The sequence below is a fragment of the Miniopterus schreibersii genome (assembly GCF_964146895.1).
Source record: "Miniopterus schreibersii genome assembly, chromosome: 15".
Taxonomy (NCBI): Eukaryota; Metazoa; Chordata; class Mammalia; order Chiroptera; family Miniopteridae; genus Miniopterus; species Miniopterus schreibersii.
The window spans coordinates 17,759,429-17,780,567 of NC_138115.1; the positions used below are offsets into that span (position 1 = coordinate 17,759,429).

The window sequence follows — 21,139 nt, forward strand, 5'->3', positions numbered from 1 at the left end:
CAGTGGGCACACAGGGATAGAGGGTGGTGAGAGTGTGGATGGGGGTCACACAGACACACAGACACACTCAGACACACGCACTTGAGGAATGTGGAGATGTCATGGTTGTTCAGCTCCAGGTACTTCCTGTACTCTTTGGCGTAGGCCTGCAATGGGATCATGGCCTTGCGCACAGCATTGGCGATGGTGGCCCTCAGCTCCTCCACCAGGGGCTCGTGAAGCCCCACTGACTCCAGCAGGGGGTTACCGCTGATGAAGATGTCTTCCATCACCAGCTGTGGAGTGGGGGGCAGAACTGGATGAGTCAGGAGGCGGGTGGGCAGAGGAGTTGGAAATGTGACCCAAAGGCTGAGTGGGCAGCAGTGTGGCCAAGCACAGAGAGCATGGTGGGGGTGAGGGCAGGGTTAGGGCTGTGGACAAATACAAGGCCGGAAGCCCCATGGGGTCCACCAAGGGGCACCGGCTTTCTCTGTCTGACTCAGCCCATTGCCAAGGTAAGGAACAGATGGGACAACCAGGTCACTGATGGCTCTGGCCAGCAAGGAAGACAAGAGGAGACCAGAGTTACAGAGGCTGTTGGACCAAGGGCTTGGGCTCTGCCCAGATCTGGCAGTGAAATGGGGACTTTTAGAGAGAGAGAAAAGGAGAGAGAGAAACATCAACATGGACTGGCCGCCTCCTGCACGCCCCCTGCTGGGGTGTGGAGGGTGATCTGTGTTCACATCTTAGTTGAAGACGGAGGTCAGGAGCTGGATGGGACCAAGAGGGTGGGATCTGGGTCAGACATGGCTGTGGCAGGAGTGGACAAGTGAGCCTAGGTGGCATCACAGGTCTGACAGCAGCTATGTGACCTTAGGCTAAACTTCTCTGAGTCTCACAACAAAATGTGGATGTTGATGGTTTCCAGTTCAACTTACAGTGAGGATGAAATGAGCTACTCAAGAATCTGCCCAGCGGGCACGGCTCAGCGGCTGAGCATTGACCTAGGATCCCGGAGATTTCGGTTCAATTCCCAGTCAGGGCACATGCCCAGGTTGCGGGCTTGAACCCCAGTAGGGGGCATGCAGGAAGCAGCTGGTCAACGATGACTCTCTCATCACTGATGTTTCTCTCTCTCTCCCTCTCCCTTCCTTTCTCTGAAATCAATAAAGATATTTTTTAAAAAAAGAAGAAGAAGAATTATTAAAGGGCTGAGCACACTGCAGCCAGGTGGGAGCCCCATGATAAAGCTGAACTGCTCTAATACTCAGGGCAGCACCCTGGGGCAACGGTGGCCACTAGCAGCCAGAGCAGCAGGTATCCGGGCCTTGAGTTGTGGGTACCTTCTCCAGCTGGGGCACTGCGTGGGTGGCTAGGATGCCCTTGTCGAAGAGGTTGAGCAAAGCTGTCTCGAACTGCTCCAGCGGTGTGCTGTAGTGCACCCCTGAGCTGTCCAGCACCAGGTCCACAATGAACAGAGGATTCTTCCGGGGCCTGTGGGGCAATGGCCAGGCTGACCATGGGCAGGGGCCTGAGGAGGCCTGTGTGCAACAGGCCCAGTCCTCTGCCACCACGATGGCTTTTGAGCTCTTCATGCATGAGACTTGCCTCCTCCCTCCTCCCTGAAACCTCCAAGTTACCAGAGAGACCCAGACCAGCTGAACAGGCTCGCCTGTTCCTGCCATTTGCCCAGAGTTCCATGGGCAGCAGGGAGAGGGAGGGCCCTCCATGTAGTCTTGAGGTCATCAGGACAGGTTGGCCACACCCTGGGCACTTGTGGCTCTCACTCTCCCTGGGAACCCACTATCCTTGGCTTCAGACACTCACTACATGACAAGAACTATCAAACCTGGATACTAGCTGGGCCTCCCCTCCGCACTCTGGGTTGCCACCCACCCACGCACCCACTTGGACCTCTAATGGCATCTCAAACATCCTGTGCCCCCTGACCCCTGCCAGCTCCCCCAGGCTTGGTCCTAGGGGTGGACCCCAGAGTCAGCCTTATCTCCTCCCCTCCCCTCCCCTCCCCTCCCCTCCCCTCCCCTCCCCTCCCCTCCCCTCCTCCCCACACACGTTCTCCTGCAGCCAGGCCCCACAGCACTGCTACCTAGGCACTGCCCCATATCTGTCCCACCAAGTCCCAGCCCTGTCACCCCTTGTATAGACAATGGCAGAAGCCTTGGTCTGACTTCTCTTCTGTCTCACTTGACCCCACAAATCCAGAGCATCATTTTGGAATGTAAATTAGGTCATTTCTCCCCTCTGATAGCTGCTGACCTAGAATAAATCCAGCCCCGACCATGACTCCAAGATGCTCTGCATGGTCTGGCCTTGTCCCTGCCACCTCACCCATGTCACCTGACCAGCCTTCCCTGGCCTCCCCACTCCAGCCACAGCTGCTGGGCTCTCCTTCCTCGACTGCCCCAAGTTCTTTCTCCTTCCTGCTTCTGCATGTGTTGGTCCCTCCACCTATCCCACATCTCCTCACAGGAAAAATGCAAGCCGTGGGACATTCCGGGGGGAACCAAGATCTCCCTGATGTCCAGGACCTGGCAGTGATGGGCACCCTGACCCTGGCCTCCCTGGTCCCCCCACCTTGCACCACCCTAGCCACTGGGTCATGGCAAGGTGTCAGCAGGTGCCTCAGCCTGGCGGGCCCCACCTGTAGGGGCTGTTTATGAAATCTCCGCCCCACACCATGTCATCAGTGCAGTCGAGCACACTGCAGCAGGCATCAGAAATGAACTGCGAGAAGCTGGCCAGCGAGTCCTGCACCAGGAAGCGCAGCGTGTCCTGCAGCATGTACTTGATCAGCTCCATCAGCTTGCGCAGCTTTGACATGAGGTACACCTCCCAGTTGGTCTCATAGAGGTTGTACCAGCCCTTGCTCATGTCCCGCAGGCTGCTGCGCATGGCCACCTTGAGCGTGCTGATCCAGCTGTCCTTGAGGAACATCTGCACCTGGAGTGGCCACAGGTGGCATCATGTGGCCACCCCAGGGAACTGCTGCCCAAAGCTGCCATGCTGAAGGACCCTAGGCCCCAGGGTGCTCGGGTGGCCTCAGGAAGATGACTACAGAGGGATCTCCCCCAACCCCAACTTAATGACAGTGCCTGCCAACCAACGCCCTCCTGTGACCTGGGGAACCAGGACTGCTCTGGGGAAAGGAGGAAGAGAGGGGAAACAAAACAAGGCTTTCCTTCTAGCCAAGGGAGAGAGATAGAGATACCAGGAGAGTGGCAGAGAGAGAGGGAGCCTTTCTCCTCAGTCACCTGGCAGCTGTTTTGCAGGAGGCTGAACCCCTTCTCTCTTGTACCCAATCCTCAGGTAGACACAAGGGTGCATAGGGTTCCTGCTTCTGCTTCAGAGGCCACCAGGGTCGGGATGGGAAGTGACTGGATCTCCTTTTCTCTCCAAGGTGAGCCACCCCCCTTGGCACCCACCCCAGCCTTCCAGAAGTGTAGGAAGAGGTGAGGCCTGGTTTTAAGGAGAGCAGGGACTCACATCTCACCCCGGGAGCCCCTGGCCTGCCCCTATTAGCTCCAAGGCTCTGGTCTGCATGCTGCCACCTTGTGCCCTGGGTGCCTACGCACCTGGGAGAAAGTCTGTGACTGGATCTGCTCGAATTCTTCCAGGCGGCTGTACTTAGAGAGGGTCGAGTGGAACAGGGACATGGTGGTCACCTTGTTGCACTCGGCCCGCACCTTGCTGAGGGCTGTGATGACCTCCGGCCGTGTGAGCAGGGACACAAAGGTGAAGTCTGCCTTCTGCTCCCGGAAAGGGTACTTGGGGACACTCACCAGCCCTGTGGGGTTGGGGGCCAAGGGCCAGTGTCATATGGGCCTAGGACACACCCTGGGTCAGGACAGATCTAGAGGGACACAGCTCCTGTCTCCTCCCAGGAAGAGGCACACATGTCCCCAGGATCCCTCTCTTTCCACGGCCTGTCAGAGCAGCCCGAAGGCCCTGCAGTGAGGTGTCTACTCTGGGGTGGGTAAGTAAATTTCCTCCAGGCGCCTTTGTGTCACAGACCCCTTTGAAATGGGTGAGTGAGAACTTCAACCCCTCTCCTCATCCACTCTTGCCCACTCTGCACACCACCCCTGATGCCCATCTGGCGCCTGCCCAGGGTACCAAGAAAAGATGTGGGTACCAGGGCCCTTGGAATGCCCACTGTCCATGCCTGACCCAGCTTTCCTGAGTCCAGGAAAATTAGCAGGGATTAGGGAGCTCAAAGCAAGGAGGGCTTGGGGGGACCTGGTGTCCTACTCTGTGGCTCAGTCTGCCACCTGTCCAATGGAGCCGCAGCAATGTCAACCTACTCTTGCTGTTGGAGGAAGAAAGGGCCCCATGTCCCTGGGTCAGATAATCAGCGCCCTTTACATCTACTTCTGAGCAACTGTTTTCCTAGTACGTGTTTACCTTGCTACTTCTGTACTATGCAGACTACTGTTTCTAAAGAGCCTTCACCCACTGCCCCCAGCCCTCCAGGCAGTTAGGAAAAGGCGGGGCATGAATGCTGGGGACAGGATCCATGCGGTGAGTGCTGGGTTTATAGGAGACGGGGGTGGGGTGGGGGTGGGGGGGCGTGGGGGGGTAGGGGGGGCTCTCTGGCTGGCTGGGCGGCCCTAGGGCCACCTTCGCCACCACCCTCACCATACTGAGGCACTGTCTCCTCCTCCTTCTGGGGCAGGGTCACGTAGGAGAACGTGTCAGGCTTGGAGGCGACAATTTGGTCAAAGTTGATCTTGTTCATGCTGCGCTCATAGTCCAGGTTCACTTCTCTGGACAGGTTGCTGAGGTGCTCCAGAACCCTGTCCATGTGGAACAGAGAAATGGGAATCAGGGAGCTCCACACACCCTGTCACCCTGACACTGGGGCCCGGACTCCGCTCTGGCATGGGCCTAGGGATACGCCTCCATCTGGACCCTGGCCACCGACCTCCATCACCCTTGTCAGCTGCCTCTTTCATGCCACCTCCACCCTCGCATCAGTCCCTGACTCTGCCCATTTTGCTTCTCACTTCTCATTGTCACCTAGTGCAGGCCACCCTCCCTGCCTGGTCCCCTCACTCTCACCCCTCACTCTCACCTCATTCCAATCTACTCCCCACAGAACTTGAATCTGATCACATCCCTTTCTTGCTTAAAATCCGACCCTGAGTCCCCTGGATCCTAGGGTAAGGCCAAACCTCTTCCTGGAACCCAAGAGACCCGCCAGCTGGCTCTGCCCCCCTTCCTCTCAGGATACTTTTCCTGTTCTCACCTGGTCCAGCCACAGGCAGTGCCTCTGAGTTCCTGGAGGCACCGGGCTCTTGAGCACCTCAGAGTTTCTGCACACACTGTTCCCTCTGGCAGCCACACCTGAGTGACCCAGCCCCAACTCTGCCTGACCAAACTCACTCATCCCTTGGGGTTTTCGTCCCGGGCATATATGCTCTCTTTCTGGATAAGGGTAGGTCCCATTTATGCTCCCAAAGTGCTTCCTTTGTCTTGACACTCCTGGTCCTCTCTGGTCAGTGAACACAGGATGAGGGACAGTGTGTGCATGGGGAGTGTCTAGTTCATGGTCATTTCTGCAGAACAGGGCCTGGTATTCAAAGGGTTCTCAGTATGCAAGCGTTGAGTGCACTATGAAGAAATGAATGAAAGCATGCCCATGGCTCAGAGCCCCATGTGACAAGCATTGAAGGCTCTGGCAGGAGGTGACATCCAGGAGCCCTCCTCTTGTCCAGGGACACCCTTCATCCAGTCCGTGGCCTGCAGCTCTCCTGTGCTTCTCTGCTTCCCAGCCCAGCAGGCTCAGCTCAAGTGCTGATTCCTCCAATGATCAATAATTGAGGCCAACATATAAAGTCAAGCCCCCTTGTCCTGTCTCCCTCAGGATAAATTCTGTGGTGTCATTCATGCTTCAGAGTCCCCCACAGGATCAGAGGCTAGACTTCCCCTAAATCCACAGCTTTGCCTAGTTGCTTCCTCTATAATATCCTGCCTCCTTCTCTCCCTTACAGATTTCTCCTGAGAGGACTTCATCAATAAATCAATCACTGCCCTGGCCGGTTTGGCTCAGTGGTCAGAGTGTCAGCCCACAGATGGAAGGGTCGCAGGTTCAATTCCCAGTCAAGGGCATGTAACTCGGTTGCAGGTTTGCTCCCCAGTCCCAGTTGGGGCGCCTGCGGGACGCAACCAATTGATGTGTCTCTCTCATATAGATGTTTCTCTCCCCCCCCTTCCTCCCTTCCGCTCTCTCTGAAAAGCAATGGAAAAAATATCTTCATGTGAGGATTAACAAAAAATAGATAAATAAAAATCAATCAATCAATCACTTATACAAGACTCCCCAAATCATACTTTGCTTTTAGGGAATCTGGTCTATGGCAGGACTTAACGGACCCTGAACCTGTGCTTCTGTCCTGCCTGAAGATGAAGCCAGCGTACACTGGAGACACACTGAGCCCCACATCCTGAGCCCGAGGCGCCCTGCATCAGTCTTCTTGTTACAGGTGAAGTAGTGTATATTTCCCTGATGTCCAAGCCAGTATGAGCCCAGCATCTTTGTTATGTACAGTTGAAAATACTCTGACTAACCTAAAACTAAAGAAATGGAATTCTGGGCAACCCAGGTAGTTGAATTGGCTACATCAACTCAACTCTCCCGGCACACTCTCAAAAATAAATAAATACATAAATACATAAGTGAATACATACAAAGAAAAAAACAAAACCAAGCATAAAGAACGACTTTAGCATAACTAGGGTAGACAGAATGTTCAAACCTCACACTATCTTTAAGCAGAAAAATAAACATCAAGTCCCAGTGAGCTGGCGCTCACACTCACGGAACAAGGGCGGACGGAGAGACACTGGGCAGGGGGAGCAGCGGTAGCCCTGAGACTGGGCTAAGTCCTGCCGGAAAGAGCACGTCCATCCCACCTGCAGAAACACTGAACAAGAGCCCTGGCGGATGACAGCACTTCCCACAAGGAGGAAAACGGATGTGCGTGCCTTCCAAGTAGCTTCTTTAAGGGGGAGGGTAACGAGAAAGAGGAGTCATTTGGAGATTGGAAGGTGGCTGGAAAAAAGAGTAAAAGTGAAAATCAGAGTCCTAAAGGTAAGAGGAAACAAAACCTTAGAGGACACACAGTTGCTCTTCCCAACATACACACACACACACACACACACACACACACACACAGCCATCCATTTGAAAAAAGAAAGCTCGTTTGTTACACTAACAGAGGAGGGCAACCTTGAACTAGGAGTCTTGTAAAACATCCCAAATCCATGAAATGAATGGGCGAAAGTAAATTACATTTATATAAAGCTACTGTAAGAAAAAGAGAGAGAACTCCTTCACTGATAGGACGTCTCATCCAAACCTCAAAAGAGAAACAAAGACAAAGCAGGAGGAAACGAACACAACACTTGAAACTGAATGAAACATCTTCAAGCAAGCCACTGGGCATATGAGAAAAACACCCTGAGTCAGAGATTCAAAAATAAAACACAGAAATGGGGAAATAGAAAGAAAAAGATATTTGATTGAACTCAGAAAAGAAATGGAAGAAACAAAACTTTCTCAGGAAAGAAGGCTAGATTATGAGGTGTCCAAGGAATAGTAGAGTCAAATAAAAAAACGTAATAAAGTACATTGAAGAAAGACAGGACTATAACCAAGGAAATAAACATGATAAAAAGAACTAAAAAGGATCAGAAAGTGGATTAATTAGAAACTGGCAAAGAAGCAGCAAGATAGATAGAATCTCTGATGAAGAAAAACAAAACGATGGAACAGAACTAATTTAAAACTGTAATTCAGGGGAAGGGGCGTGCGGCGGGCAGGCAGCTGGAGCGCTGGGGGCTGCTGAGCGCCCATCCACACGTACCAGCAGACCTTGTCAAACTAGCCCCATCTTCCTAGGTTCTTCACGTGGACTACCCACCCCCATCCTGAACCACCCCTCTGTTTCTCCATTCTTCACAAATGTATCCATATGTTGTCTAAAAGGTATAACCGCTTCCTGCTCTGGAAGACCCCCCCACTATAAGGCAAAAGAAACTTCCAGAAAGAAAAGAATATCTGAATCTCTGTATTTAAAAGGCCCATTGTGCACTTCGGAAAACTGACCCAGAATCATCAACTCTGAGGCATACTCTAGTAAAATAATTGGGCTTTAAAGATTAAAAAAATCCTTGAGGGCTCCAAGCAAAAAAAATCAAAGCATTTACAAGGGACAGAGCATTGGATTGGTATCAGGCTTTTCAAAAGCAACATACAAAGCAAGGCAAGCATTTAAAAAACAACACTCTGGGAGCACCCTTCTAGTTGTTAGATGGAATGCTGCTTGATTCATGAATCACCTAATAAAGCAAATTAGATCTTAAGAAAAAGAAACAAAAAACCTCTAGGAATAAAAGTGTGAACCAAGAATTTTATATCCAGTCAGGTTGTCCTTCAAGTTTTAAACATGCAAGAACTCTAGGAATGCTGTGCCCTTTATGAGAAATATACTAGAAGAAGAGTTTCACCCAACCAAGAGATTGATGGGGTTCCAGACACATTATCCCCAAATATGGCACCTTGGCATACTGAATGTTTAAACTGAGGAATTTGAGAAACAACAGGTGCAAGAAGGACCCTCTGACCTTCTCCTGAAGAAGGTCATAAGGCCCTCTATAGAAAGCATAGAGGTGCTCTCCCTATACTTGGAGGAAAGGGACATCCTTAGCTCTAGGGTAGAGCAATGCCAAGAGGAATCTGAAGGAACAGGCCTTGCTAAGTTTCACCCAGTTTGCTACCCTTAGCTCATAGCCTTTTGTCCCATCACATCTTCCCATGGCTTTCCACTTCTCACCAAGCCTGGCATAAAAATGCTCAGGCTTAACCTCTTCAGGTCTTCATTTCCTTATGAAGGGTACTAGTCAACTGAAACATATTCAATACGTTTGTATGCTTTTCTCTTGCTAATCTGTCCTTTACTACAGAACCCCAGCTGGGAACCTAGAAGGGTATGAAGAAAAAGGACTTTCTTCCTCCCCTACAAAATGATAGGGGAAACTTCAGGAAAAAAAGATGAATATACTTAACGTATTTCATTGTAGATTTCAGACTAGAAAAAGATAGAGATGAGGGTGAAAAAATATCACGTTAAAATATTAAATAGAAAAAAGCAACTGAAAATGGGAGGAGACAGGACTGAGGAAAGAAGAACGCCATCGAGGAGTGTTGCTTAGGAAGTAGAAGGGAGTTAGAGGATGGCATTAAAACTGACAAAATAGATATTAAAAGGTTAAATAGGAAAGCAGGGGATTATGGTCATTATAAAGGGGGTAAGTACGAAAGAATCCACTAATGAAGGTACAAACCTTCCTAAATACCAAAATAAAATTAAAAAGGAGAAAAACAAAGAAAACGCATCATGTACAGAAGCACAGAACTGTATTATAATACTCGTAATAACTATGAGATGAAACAATATGACAAAATTGAGCTCAGACACATCAGCTCTGTCACTTATTACGAGAAAAAGATTCTTAACTTGGTTGACAAAGACCCAGTATGGTGATAACAAGAGACGTATCTAAAACGAACTAATTTCGAAAGGCTAAAATGAGAGGGATGGGCAAAGGTCCACCAGAAAGATGGAAACAACAGAAAAGCCAGGTTATAATTCTGATATCAAACAAAGTAAAATTCAAGTAAAAAGCATTGGACCTGATCAAGGATACTTTTTAATGCTAAAAGCTCCAATTCATAATGAGATAACACACTACTCTCAGTGAACAAAAGTGAGGATACAGAAGATGTAAATAACATATATATGTGTGTGTGCGTGTATATATATACATAAAACTTTTATGCCCTAATAATAGAAATATGCCTCTTCCCAAGTACAAATGGAATATTCACAAAAACTGATTATATATTAGGTTATAAAGAAAACATCAGCAAGTTTTATACAGTAGAAATATTACAAATAACACTCTCTGATCTCAATGCAATAAAAATAGAAAATGTTTTAAAACTTACTGAATGCCTTCTATATGCCAGGCACTATTCTTTTTTTTTTTCCAAAAAAAGTATGTTTTTACTGATTTTAGATAGAGAGGGAGGGAGAAGAAAGAGATAGAAACATCGATGAGAGAGAAACAGCGATGGGCTGCCTCCTGCACTCCCTCCACTGGGGACCAAGCCCACAACCTGGCATGTGCGCTGACCAGGAATCAAACCGGCTACCTCTCGGTGCATGGGTCAGTGTTCAACCACTGAGCCATACAGGCTTGGCAAAACCAGACATTGTTAAGAAAAAATTTTAACAATACCTTTCCACAGAAAAAATTTAAAACTTTATATTAAACAACTCTTTAATAAAATGGGAAATATAAACCAAATTTTTGGAATAAAAAAATGAAATACTACATATAAGAACTGTGGACTATTTTTAAAGCAGTTATTAGAGGCAAGTTGATAGCTTTAAACACATTTATCAGTAAGAATGTAAATAACTGGCCCGGCCGGGCGTGGCTCAGTGGTTAAGCGTCGACCTAGGATCCAGGCGATCAGGGTTCGATTCCCGGTCAGGGCACATGCCCGGGTTGCAGGCTGCAGCGGATCAATGACTCTCTCATCATTGGTGTTTCTATCTCTCTCTCTCCCTCTCCTTTCCTCTCTCTGAAATCAATAAAGATATACTAAAAAAAAAAAAAAAAAGAATGTAAATAACTGAATTAAATTCCTACCATGCATACACACACACACTCCCAAATTACCAACATAACAAAACATAAGCCAAAGAAGGCACAAGAAGAAAATAAAGTAAAAGTAGAAATTAATGAGGTAGATATAGAAAGCAGCACATCACATTAATGTCTAAATTCTATATTTTTTAATTTAACAAGCCAAACAAATCACCAAATAAGTTAATAAAGAACAAAAGGGGGCCCTGGCAGTAGCTTGGTTGGTTAGAGCATCATCTCCATGTGCCAAAGTTGCACATTTGATCCCTGGTCAAGGCAGGTACAAGAGTCAATCAATGACCAATAAATTGATGTTTCTCTCTTTCTTCCTTACTCTCTCTCTCTTAAATCAATAAAAAAGGGGGGGAGGAGAGAATATAACTACAAAATAAGAAGTAAAAAGGGGAAGTCAACATTGAAACAGAAGAAATTTTTTTTTTTATCATATTGTAAAATTCTACACAAATGTACTTAAAAACCTAAATAACATGGATAATTTTCCAGAGAAACAAAATATACTGAAATTGACTCATTGGAAATAAGAAAACTTAAATAGACCAATGATTTCACAAAGGAGTGACCAGATAGCCCCAATTAACATACATTGTTCCAGAGTACTGAAAATGAAGGGAAATGTCAAAATTATTTATATGAAGCAAGTATAACTTTACTTCAAACCTGATAAAAACAGTACAAAAAGTTACAGACCAACATCACATATCAATGCAAAAAGTTCTAAACAGCATATTAACCAACAGAATCTAATACCACATTAAAAAATGATGCACGGCCCTGGCCGGGGAGCTCAGTTGGTTAGAGTGTCGTCCTGATATACCAAGGTTTCGGGTTCAATGCCTGGTCAGGGCACATATAAGAATCAACCAGTGAATGCAGAAATAAGAGAAAAAATAAACAAATGGGACTACATCAAACTAAAAAGCTTCTGCACAGCAAAAGAAACCAGCCTCAAAATACAAAGGAACCCCGCCATGTGGGAGAACATATTTGCCAAGGATTCATCTGATAAGGGGCTAATTTCCAAAGCGTACAAAGAACTCATACAACTTAAGAAGAGGAAGACAAACAATACAGATAAAATGGGGAAAGGTCCTGTATAGACACTTGTCCAAAGAGGACATACAGATGGCCAAGAGACATATGAGAAAATGCTCAACCTCAGAGAAATGCAAATTAAAACCACAATGAGGTGTCACTTCGCACCTGTCAGAATGGCTCCATCAACAAATCAACAAATGACACCTGCTGGCGAGGGTGTGGAGAAAGGGGAACCTAGTGCACTGCTGGGGGGAATGCAGACTGGTGCAGCCGCTGTGGAAAACAGTATGGAGGTTCCTCAAAAAATTTAAAATGGATCTGCCTTTGACCCAGTGATCCCACTTCTAGGAATATATCATAAGGATCCTGAAACATTAATCAGAAAGAATATATGCACCCTGATGTTCATAGCAGCACAATTTACAGTAGCTAAGATCTGGAAACATTAGTAGATGAGTGGATAAAAAAGCTGTGGGACATTTACACCATGGAATACTACGCAGCTGTAAAGAAGAAGGATCTCGTACCCTTTGGGACAGTATGGGTAGACCTGGAGAATATTATGCTAAGTGAAATAAGCCAGTTAGAGAAAGACAAACATCACATGATCTCACTTATACGTGGAATCTAAAGAACATAATAAACTGATGAGCAAAATAGATTCAGTGATATGGAAGCAAAGATCAGACTGTCGAATCTCAGAGGGAAGATGGAGGTGGGTGGGTGCGTGGGGAGAGATTAATCAAAGAATTTATATGTATATATGTATAACCTATGGACATAGACAATAGTGTGGCGAAGGCCTGGGGAGGGGAGTGGGTGCCAGGTGGAAGGGGTCAATGGGGATAAAAGGGGACATCTGTAATATTTTGGGGGAAAAAAAAAAAAAGATACACCATGGCCAAGTGGATTTATTAAAAGAATGCAAAGTTGTTTCAGTATCAGAAAATCAATTATATAATACACCATGTTAATAGGTCTAAGGAGACAAATTATATGATTATCCCCATAGGTCCTTAAAGTGCTCGTAACAAAAACACTTAAGAAAGTAGAAATCAATGGGTATGTTATTAAATACATAAAGGCCTAAAGCTAGCATTTTCTCAAGAGGGAAACACCAGAGGCATTTCCACTAATACTAACAACAAGGTAAGGACAACTACCATCTGCTGTACTATTCAATATTGTACTGGAGGTATTAGAGAGTGCAACTAGAAAAGAGAAAGGAATTAGAAGAGTAAGAATTGAAAAAGAATAAGTAAAGCTATTTCTATTTACAGATAATGTGTACTTAGAAAGCCCTAGAGAAGCAATGATAAAACAAAATCAAACATTAAGTGATTTCTGTAAGGTAACAGGATATAAAATTAGCATAGCGTTATCAATTGGTGTAACGATAGAGGAAATCCCATATATAATAGCCACGAAGAAGATAAAATACTTAATAATAAATATGCAAAACCTATATGAAAAAATTTTCAACACTCCTAAAAGATACAAAAGTAGACTTGAAAAAATGGACAAACATTTCTTGTTCTTGGATAGGACAATTCAAGATCCTAAAGATGTCAGCTATACCTAAGGTAATTTAAAAATACAATGCAATCCCCCAAAAAATACCAAGTGTTTTTAAAATAGAGCTAGATAAATTGATACCAAATCTCACATGGAAAATGAGCATGCAAATCCCTATCAAAATCCCCCAATTTTTTTTTGCAGAAATAGAAAAATCCATCCTAAAATTAATATGGAATCTCAAGGGACCCCAAAAAGCCAAAACAACCTTGAAAAAGAAGAACAAAGTTGGAGGTCTCACACTTCTTGATTTCAAAACCTACTAAAAAGCCACAGTAATCAATGCGGGACCAAACACAAATGGTTCCCGCTTTTTCATCTACACTACCAAGACTGAGTGGTTTGGTGGCAAGCATGTGGTCTTTGGCAAGGTGAAAGAGGGCATGAAGGGAGCACTACGCCTGGGCAGCACTACTTCCCCACGGAGGGCTTCCTGGAGGTGGTAACGTGTGGGCATGGGGAAAGGTCTGGCAGGGACTCACGAGGGCCCTTTGCGCATCCGGGGCGTGCTCATGGCCCACTGCTTGATCCTGCTCATGCTCTGCTCGCTGAGGAGCCGCTGGCCCTCGGAGGGCATGCAGTCTATATAGAGGTTGTATAGCAGCAGTGCCTCGGTGTTCTTGCGCAAGGCGTTGGCCTGGACCACACGCTGTGTGAACACACGTGGGTCCTCCGCACAGAAGAGAAGCTGGATCCGTGGCACCCAGTATTGGCAGACCAGGAGGGGTGGCCTTCCTGAAGGCGGGTGGGAGAGAGAGAAAAAATACTCAGCTCAGCTCTCTGGGCTGGAGGACTGGGTTGCAGCCTGCCTCTGCTGCTGCTGCAAGGTAGCCCTGAGCAGGTGGTTTCCCTTTTCTGACCCCCATCACATCTGTGAAATGGGTATGATGACACTCCCTGCCCCACCCACCTCTTAGCTTGTCATGGATGGATGAGCAAGTGCTTTGTAAACTATAAAGAGCTTTGCACAAACAAGGAGCTATACAGGGGTGGCTGTTTACATGCCCATTCCTTGATGCCACACCACGGGAGACATCACTAACTTATGGGCCTCAGGCTCCTTCTCAACATCATGCTGAAAGTGGCACTACCAGCTGCTCAGAGTTGGGGTCTCTGAGTGATGGGCCCTCTGGTTCTCACTGGTCAGGGACAGCCAGCCACAGGACAAACAGAGCAAGGGAGAATTCCAACCTGAGCTGGCTGTGCCCTAGGTGGGGGTTGGCTTCAGTCACAGGCCAGGCCCAGCCTGAGTTGGGAATCCGCCTGGATCAGGGGCAGAAAGCTTGTACCTTCAGCGGTGACCCCTCCGTTCAGGATGGGCTTCCCCATCTCGTCTCGCACCAAGCCGTTCTCGTCTGTCTTGTGCACCAGATACAGCTTCTTCTCCTTGTCATAGTCCAGGACACCGACATTGCACCATTCGTACTTCAGCTCCTTACTTTTGGGGTCCTCTGAAACGGGGTGGTAGGGGCCTCGGAGTGTGAGCAGCAGGTGCTGGGAACATATCTCAGAGGTCACTAGTCTGGCCTCACTCCACCAGGAAGACCCCCTTTGGCTCCAGCAGAGTGGGGGCCTTGCTTTCTCTCAGCTGAGCTAGACTCTGGGGAACCCCTGGCAGCGGGAGGAGCCAGAAGGAGCAGACCTTTCCGCCCTTGTGCTCTGCATGACCCCATCGAGGCAGAGAAGCTAGCAGGACTGGGAGAGGAGGCAGGAAAGCCCCAAGCAAACAGAGACCTATAGAGGATCTAGTTGTAAAGATCATCGTGTCTGGGCTAGAACCCTTCAAATTGACCAAGCCCAGGGTGACCTATGCCCTTCCCATAGGCTGCCTGGGCAGTTGAGGCCCTGGGCCCCTCATATCAGGACAGGCTAGGGCAGGGTAGAAGACTGCTGCCCTGCAATGTCCTCAAAGGGGCCTTAGGGCCCGTTTGGTCTGGATGGGCTTCCCACCACTCCCAGGGCTGAAAGCCTACTTCAGCTCACGTCCTGCCACTGCATCCCCCACATTCCTCTCCAGCCCCACTGGATGTCTGGCTTTCCTGAGACTTTGGAGCATGCTCCTGCCTTTGCATTGGCTGTGCCCTCCACCCGGAACAGTCTTCACTCAAGTCAGTTCATTGCTGGTTTGTTCCCAGCTCAAGTGGTTTTTCCTTGAAGAAGCCTCTCTGCCTAAAATAGCTCCTTTGCCCCAGGCACTCTCTGAGAGCTTAAGTCACACTGTGCGTGCATCCTCTCCTGGTTCTGGTCAGCCTCCTCACACTAGTGTCAGCTCCCCAAGGGCAGGAGTGACTCTGTCCTATCTTGATCACAGCTGCATCCCTGCAGGTAGAATGGAACTGGTGCATGTAGTAGGTGCTCAATAAACTTTTGTAGAAGTTAGACACATGTGGCACAGTGCCGGGAAGAGAAGGCCTCAATACGTAGTGGCTTAAAACAAATGTGGGTAATGCAGAGTGGACTGAGGAAGGAAGAGGGGCTGGAATTCCCAGGAAACACTCTCTGCGGGTTGATGCTAGATAGACGAGTAAAGGAGGTTGCTGTGGTATATCTCCCTGGCTTTGGTTCTGTTTTTGCTTTCCCTTTCCTTCACGGTAAGTTTCCTTTTTGAAAATGCCAACCTTGTCTTAGCTCAGCTTAGAGGGAAAGATATCATAAGAGGCCCCCGGCAGAAAACAAGAGCTCTCTGGCAGAGATGCGCCCTGCCAGCCCCTCCTCCTGCTTCACAAGGCCAGGGCCCGTGTGAGGGGGACAGACAGAAGCACTCCAGGGGGGCTGGGACTTGGTGCATTTAAGGTTAATGTAGCCCCAAACCTTTTGGTTTTATCACCAGGAATTGGCGATCTGGGAACAATTGAGTTAAATTATTTTTGTAATTAAGTCAAAAATAAAGGGAACATTCTGGGCTTCTTGTCTAGTTCAGAGAAATTGATTCCAGCATTAACCTGATTTTAAATCGAAACATAAAGTTAACAGCGTGCTCAATGGACTCACTGATGGCCCCCTGGATGCAGAACAGCCTTAAAACCAACATGGCACTCACACTCCTACCTGCCACCTGGCCCACTCCCTGCTCCATGGTGGCTTGTCCAACCACTGGCAGGAAGCAGGGCAGCCCTCAGCCCCACACAAGGGCATGGCCATCTCCAAACTCCAATCCCCATGACCCAGGCCTTCCTAGGATGCCTGCACAGAGCCAGCAACACAGGCCAGGGTGGCAGCCCGCCGTGGAAGCTCACCCTGGCACTGTTCCCAACAGCAGCCAGCTGGATGGAGCCTACTTGGCCCCCAGGGCAGACCCGGGTCCAAAGGAGGGGCCAACACAGACAAGGCCGAGTAACCTGGGCATCAGCGCACGTAGGTGTGTGGGGGTGCGATAGTGGTGGCAAATGGGGGATGGTAGGAGTGAGTGTGTGTGCGGTAAAAATGTGTGTATGTGACTGCGTGTGTTTGTGAGTGTATGAGATGGTGTGTGTGACAGTGAACGTGTGTGATGGTGTGTCTCTGTGTGTTTGCAAGTGTATGAGTATGTGTGACAGTGTGTGTGTTGTCGACATAGAGGTGAAAGCCGAGAGGTCGCCGTTAGAGCTGAAGGAATGGTGCTTTCTGGGTGCATGAAAGGGCTTGAACTGTGCCCCTATGCACATTTGAACATCCCCAACAGGCATATATATTTTTTATTACCAATAAGTCAAATTTGTTTTGTTTTGTTTTTAACTCTAGATACCATCCAGCTGTCCCTTCCCTAGCCCTCCCACCAATGTCATCCCTGGTCCCTGCATTTCCTTCCTCTCTGTAGCCAGCCCCGTGGCCTGTATCCCAGCTGGGAGGTTTTAAAAGGTGGGGCCCTCACCTCCCAGGGCTGCCAGGCCCCAGGGCAGCCCAGAAATCCATGGCAGGGTTACTGCCGGGATGGTATGGTACAAACCAGTATCCTGCCCCCACCCCCACCCCCACCCCACCCAGGCTGGCCCTACTCACCATGCCCTAGGAAGTCATTGGTGGGCAGGAGGGCTTTTCCTGGGACTGGTCTCCTGTACTGAGATCCTGGCTCCAAACCCAAGTTGATCCATTCACTGGGAGTCCGGCAGTCAAACTCCTCATTGTCAAACACCTGGAAGAAAGCAGCTGAGGTCAGGAGGGGGCAGCTCAACCCACTGGGGCCCGAATAGGCTGGGCATGCCAGAGGATGGGGGTACCTATGTAGGCTCCTCCCCAGGTGCAGGTGCTGCGGATTGGGGACCAGAGAACTGAGCCCCTCCTCTGCTGCTTACAGGGGCCCGTGAGTTCAGGCTCTATGATACCCTGGATCCTTGTCCAGCCAAGCCACCCTGAGGATCAGGCAGAGGGGTACCTGAGGACTCTTAGTGGGATAGGGGCTCTCCCTCCCACTGCTCAGAATCATCCAGCTCAGGACCAAGGCAAGAGGTGGCCCTTGGATTTTCCTGAGCATCCCACCCAGACTTAGAAATAATGGAGATTCAGGGTTGTCAGGAGGCCACCCTTAGCAGGGCAATGTACATCTGAATTCAGCTCTGCCTCTCCACAAGAGATACTCGGGGCCATGGAGAGGAAGGATGGGGAGACGGGTGAAAGCCAGAGCAGGCTAGCCTCCCTCTTTCCTCCCTGGACTCAGTTTTCCCATCAGTACCCCAAAGGGGCTGCAATGATGCTCTCCTCCACTCCCAGTCTCCCAAACTCGTTCAGCCCAGAGCAGTGGTCAGAGGCCTATACATACTCCACAGTTCAACTGGGCTGCTTCTTGGTGCCTGTGGGTAGGGCGGGGGCAGGAGCAGGCATACAGGCTGCATAGGCTCCCAGGGAAGAAGTGGAGAGCAGGCCATCCCATGGGTCCTGGGGCCCCTGTATCCCAGTTTGGGATGCTTGAGACCCCGAGGGGGCTCCGACTATGCAATGTGCCCTGTTTGACAAGTAAGCACTTGTGATTGCCATGGGGTCCCCTTTCCAGTTTGATCCCTCAGCAGAGGTCCTACACTCCCACCCCCCAACCACCAGCCCTCTGGAAGCTGGGCTCACCTTCAGCGGGAGATAAATGGGGAAGAGTGGGTCATTGCCCTGCTCAATGGTCTGAGGGTGGTAGGGGTCTGGGTGCCTGGGCATGAGCTTGTTGGAGTCAATGCCCTCACTGGCCAGCAACTGCTCAATGTCCAGGCTCAGGTATAGCCGCTTCCTCCTGGAAGACAAGGGGAATCTCATGATGGCTCATGTGAGGTGGCTCAATGGGTGTCAGCAAAAGCCCACAGGATCGAGGTGGTAGGGATGTGGCCCAGGGACCCCTCCAGGGCCCTTTGCCCCTCTGGGACTCATCAGGAAGTAGTGAGATGGCTGGAACTGGTGTACTGGGCTCCACTGCCCCCTGTCCTCCCTGGCAGTGCTACCACATTGACCCAAATATCACCCTTCCAGTTCCACAGCAAGGAAAGCAATTTGTTCCTATTAAAAGACCAAAGAGCTGGAGGCTTTGGTTTGAACACTTGCTCACAAGCTCATTTTAGTGGCCTCTGCTGTGGGAACGGTCACTGAATTGCCTGCTGTCCCTCACCCGGAGCTGGGTGGACATAGCCTCCTAGAAGACAGGCCCTCCCACAACCTACCCAGCCATACCTCTCAATCTCAATCTTGCGGGGGCACTGGCCTGGCAGCACCAGGAAGGGCACCTGCACCTTGGGCTCATAGGCCTGCAGCGGGAAGTCGGCCTGGGTGAGCAACTGGGTGGTGGAGCCGATGCGCTGCTGTTCCAGGAGCTCCTCGAAGTCCTCAGGAACCTTAAAGGTTGTGACTACAGGTGGAAGAAGGGACAGGAGCTACAGAGGCTCAGGCTGAGGCCCAACACTCCGCCCAAGACAAAGCACTAGGCAGACAGCAGGTACCCACACGACTTTGGGGCATGGGATGCTCAGAGCTAGCCTATGGTCAGGCAGGGGTTAGAGAAGCCAGGCGTGGCACCAGCCACCAAGGGAGCACAAGCCTGAGGGATTAGGGCCTCTAGAAGGTCTCTTTGGTCCTGCTCTCCTTGCCCAGAGCAGGCACACTCAATCGTTCCCCTCCATGCTGCCCACGACCCCAGCACCAGGGGCCATTGCTCAAGCCAGCTGCTGAATCAAACCACGAGTGAGGATTATAACTAGATAGGAAGGTGAAGTGGTAGCTCCCTGCACATTTGGGATGGGTTCCTGCTACCCTTACCCTAGAGCTCCCCCTCCCCACCCAAAGCATATCAGCCTGAATGCCATTCACTCCTTGGGGCCATCTGGAGACTCAAGGCATCCTGGATACTGTAGAGTAGGGGCTCAAAATGGACACTTCTACTTAGACAACCAGGACAGACAGAGGCTTTCATTCCAGGTGTGGGGGAGGGGGATCTGGTGGACAGAGACCCATTGGTAGGGTGACCATTCCAGTTTGCCCAACTGAGGTGTTGCCCAGGATTTGGGCCATTAAGTGGAAAGTTCCCGAAAAATTGAGACCATGGAGCTGGGAAATGAGGTGTGGGAATACGCTTTAGGAGATGAGCCCCCTTCCCCAGGGGCTGGATGGGCTCAGGACAGCTTAGTAATGGCCCCCTCCACATTCTTGGGAGGCCCTGGTGACACCCACCCCTGTGGGCTTCATCATCTCTCTGGGGCCCCACAGAAGCCTCAAGAGGCTCAGCAGAGGCCACCTGCCTTCAGCTGAAGCCCATTCTTTCACCAGAGCTGCCAAGTACTCAGGGAACCTCACAGCAACAAGAAGGTCTGGCCAAGGCAGCTTTCAGACTCCTAATTGTTTGCTCTTGAGTCTGTGGGTCCATGACACCACCCCACTCCTAGAACACAGGCTTCTGGGCCTGGCGTTGAGTCTCAGGGGCCAAGGCGAGGAACAAAGCCTGGCCTCTGGCCCCTGCTGCATCGATGGGCCCCAGGCAGGCTTCTCAAGCACTCCATTTAGGATTCTGGCAGCAGAGTGGACTTCTGTTGCTGGCTGCCAAGAGCCCTGACTTCACCACCCTGTGGGGTTTTAGGACTGCTTTTCCTCACATGGGTGGGGTTGCAGAGCTGCTGACCACCCCACCCTACCCCCTACCATGGATGGTAGGAGCACCATTCCCAGCATCTCTACAGCTCTTACATCTGTGGTTTGTAACTATTTTCTGGGCCACATATGCTTATGAAACTGTTGAACACAACAGGCTGGATCCTCAGATCACAGTATGAATGCACATGCATGTGATGTTTCCCATGCCACTTTGGGAGGTTCATAGATTTCATGAGGCCTGTGGGTCCCAGCAGGATTAATCTGGGTAGTGCCAGGAAGAAGCCAGGCATCTGCTAGGGTGGGAGAGGAGGGGCAGACAGCTAGGACCAGGGGGCATCTGTGCCTGATCGAAGGGGGAGTCCTGTCTGCAGACCACTCGATTCCTCACTGCCACTCAGGGCCCCACCCTGCTCGCTGCCTATCCTGGAGCCACCCTATTCTTCCCTTTGCCACTGGTAACTGCTCCACTTCTGGCAGACCTGTCCCAGTCTTTACAAGACTCATCACAGACACATAAGAGAGTCCCTCTTCCCTCTTTCAGCAAACATCTGCTGGGCACTGTCCTGTGTCAGGCTCTCTTCTGGGTGCTGAGGCCCTAGTGGAGAACAGCTCAGACACAGTTCTGGCTTCTTCCAAGCCCTGTCCCAGGGGAGGCGGAAAATACACAAGTAAATGCCCTACCATCCCCAGCTGGGTGGAGGGAACAGGAGCCCTGGCCCTCAGCACCCAAGCCCACTGAGGTGTGCTCGTCACAGCTCTG

At 49.8% G+C, this 21,139-nt stretch overlaps 1 protein-coding gene across 1 annotated transcript in view; it reads right to left on the minus strand.

The window, feature by feature from the left end:
- DNAH1 (dynein axonemal heavy chain 1) overlaps positions 1-21,139 on the minus strand; it is a gene marked incomplete at its 5' end in the record, with an annotated part of 71,101 nt that overhangs the window by 48,342 nt on the left and 1,620 nt on the right. Inside the window, 10 exons of the mRNA XM_081160843.1 lie at positions 82-275; positions 1,323-1,473; positions 2,642-2,940; positions 3,573-3,784; positions 4,636-4,793; positions 13,830-14,082; positions 14,637-14,798; positions 17,326-17,458; positions 18,382-18,538; positions 18,970-19,144. Of these exons, the coding sequence (XP_081016969.1) occupies positions 82-275; positions 1,323-1,473; positions 2,642-2,940; positions 3,573-3,784; positions 4,636-4,793; positions 13,830-14,082; positions 14,637-14,798; positions 17,326-17,458; positions 18,382-18,538; positions 18,970-19,144 (1,894 nt within the window). The remainder of the gene's footprint in view (positions 1-81; positions 276-1,322; positions 1,474-2,641; positions 2,941-3,572; positions 3,785-4,635; positions 4,794-13,829; positions 14,083-14,636; positions 14,799-17,325; positions 17,459-18,381; positions 18,539-18,969; positions 19,145-21,139) is intronic.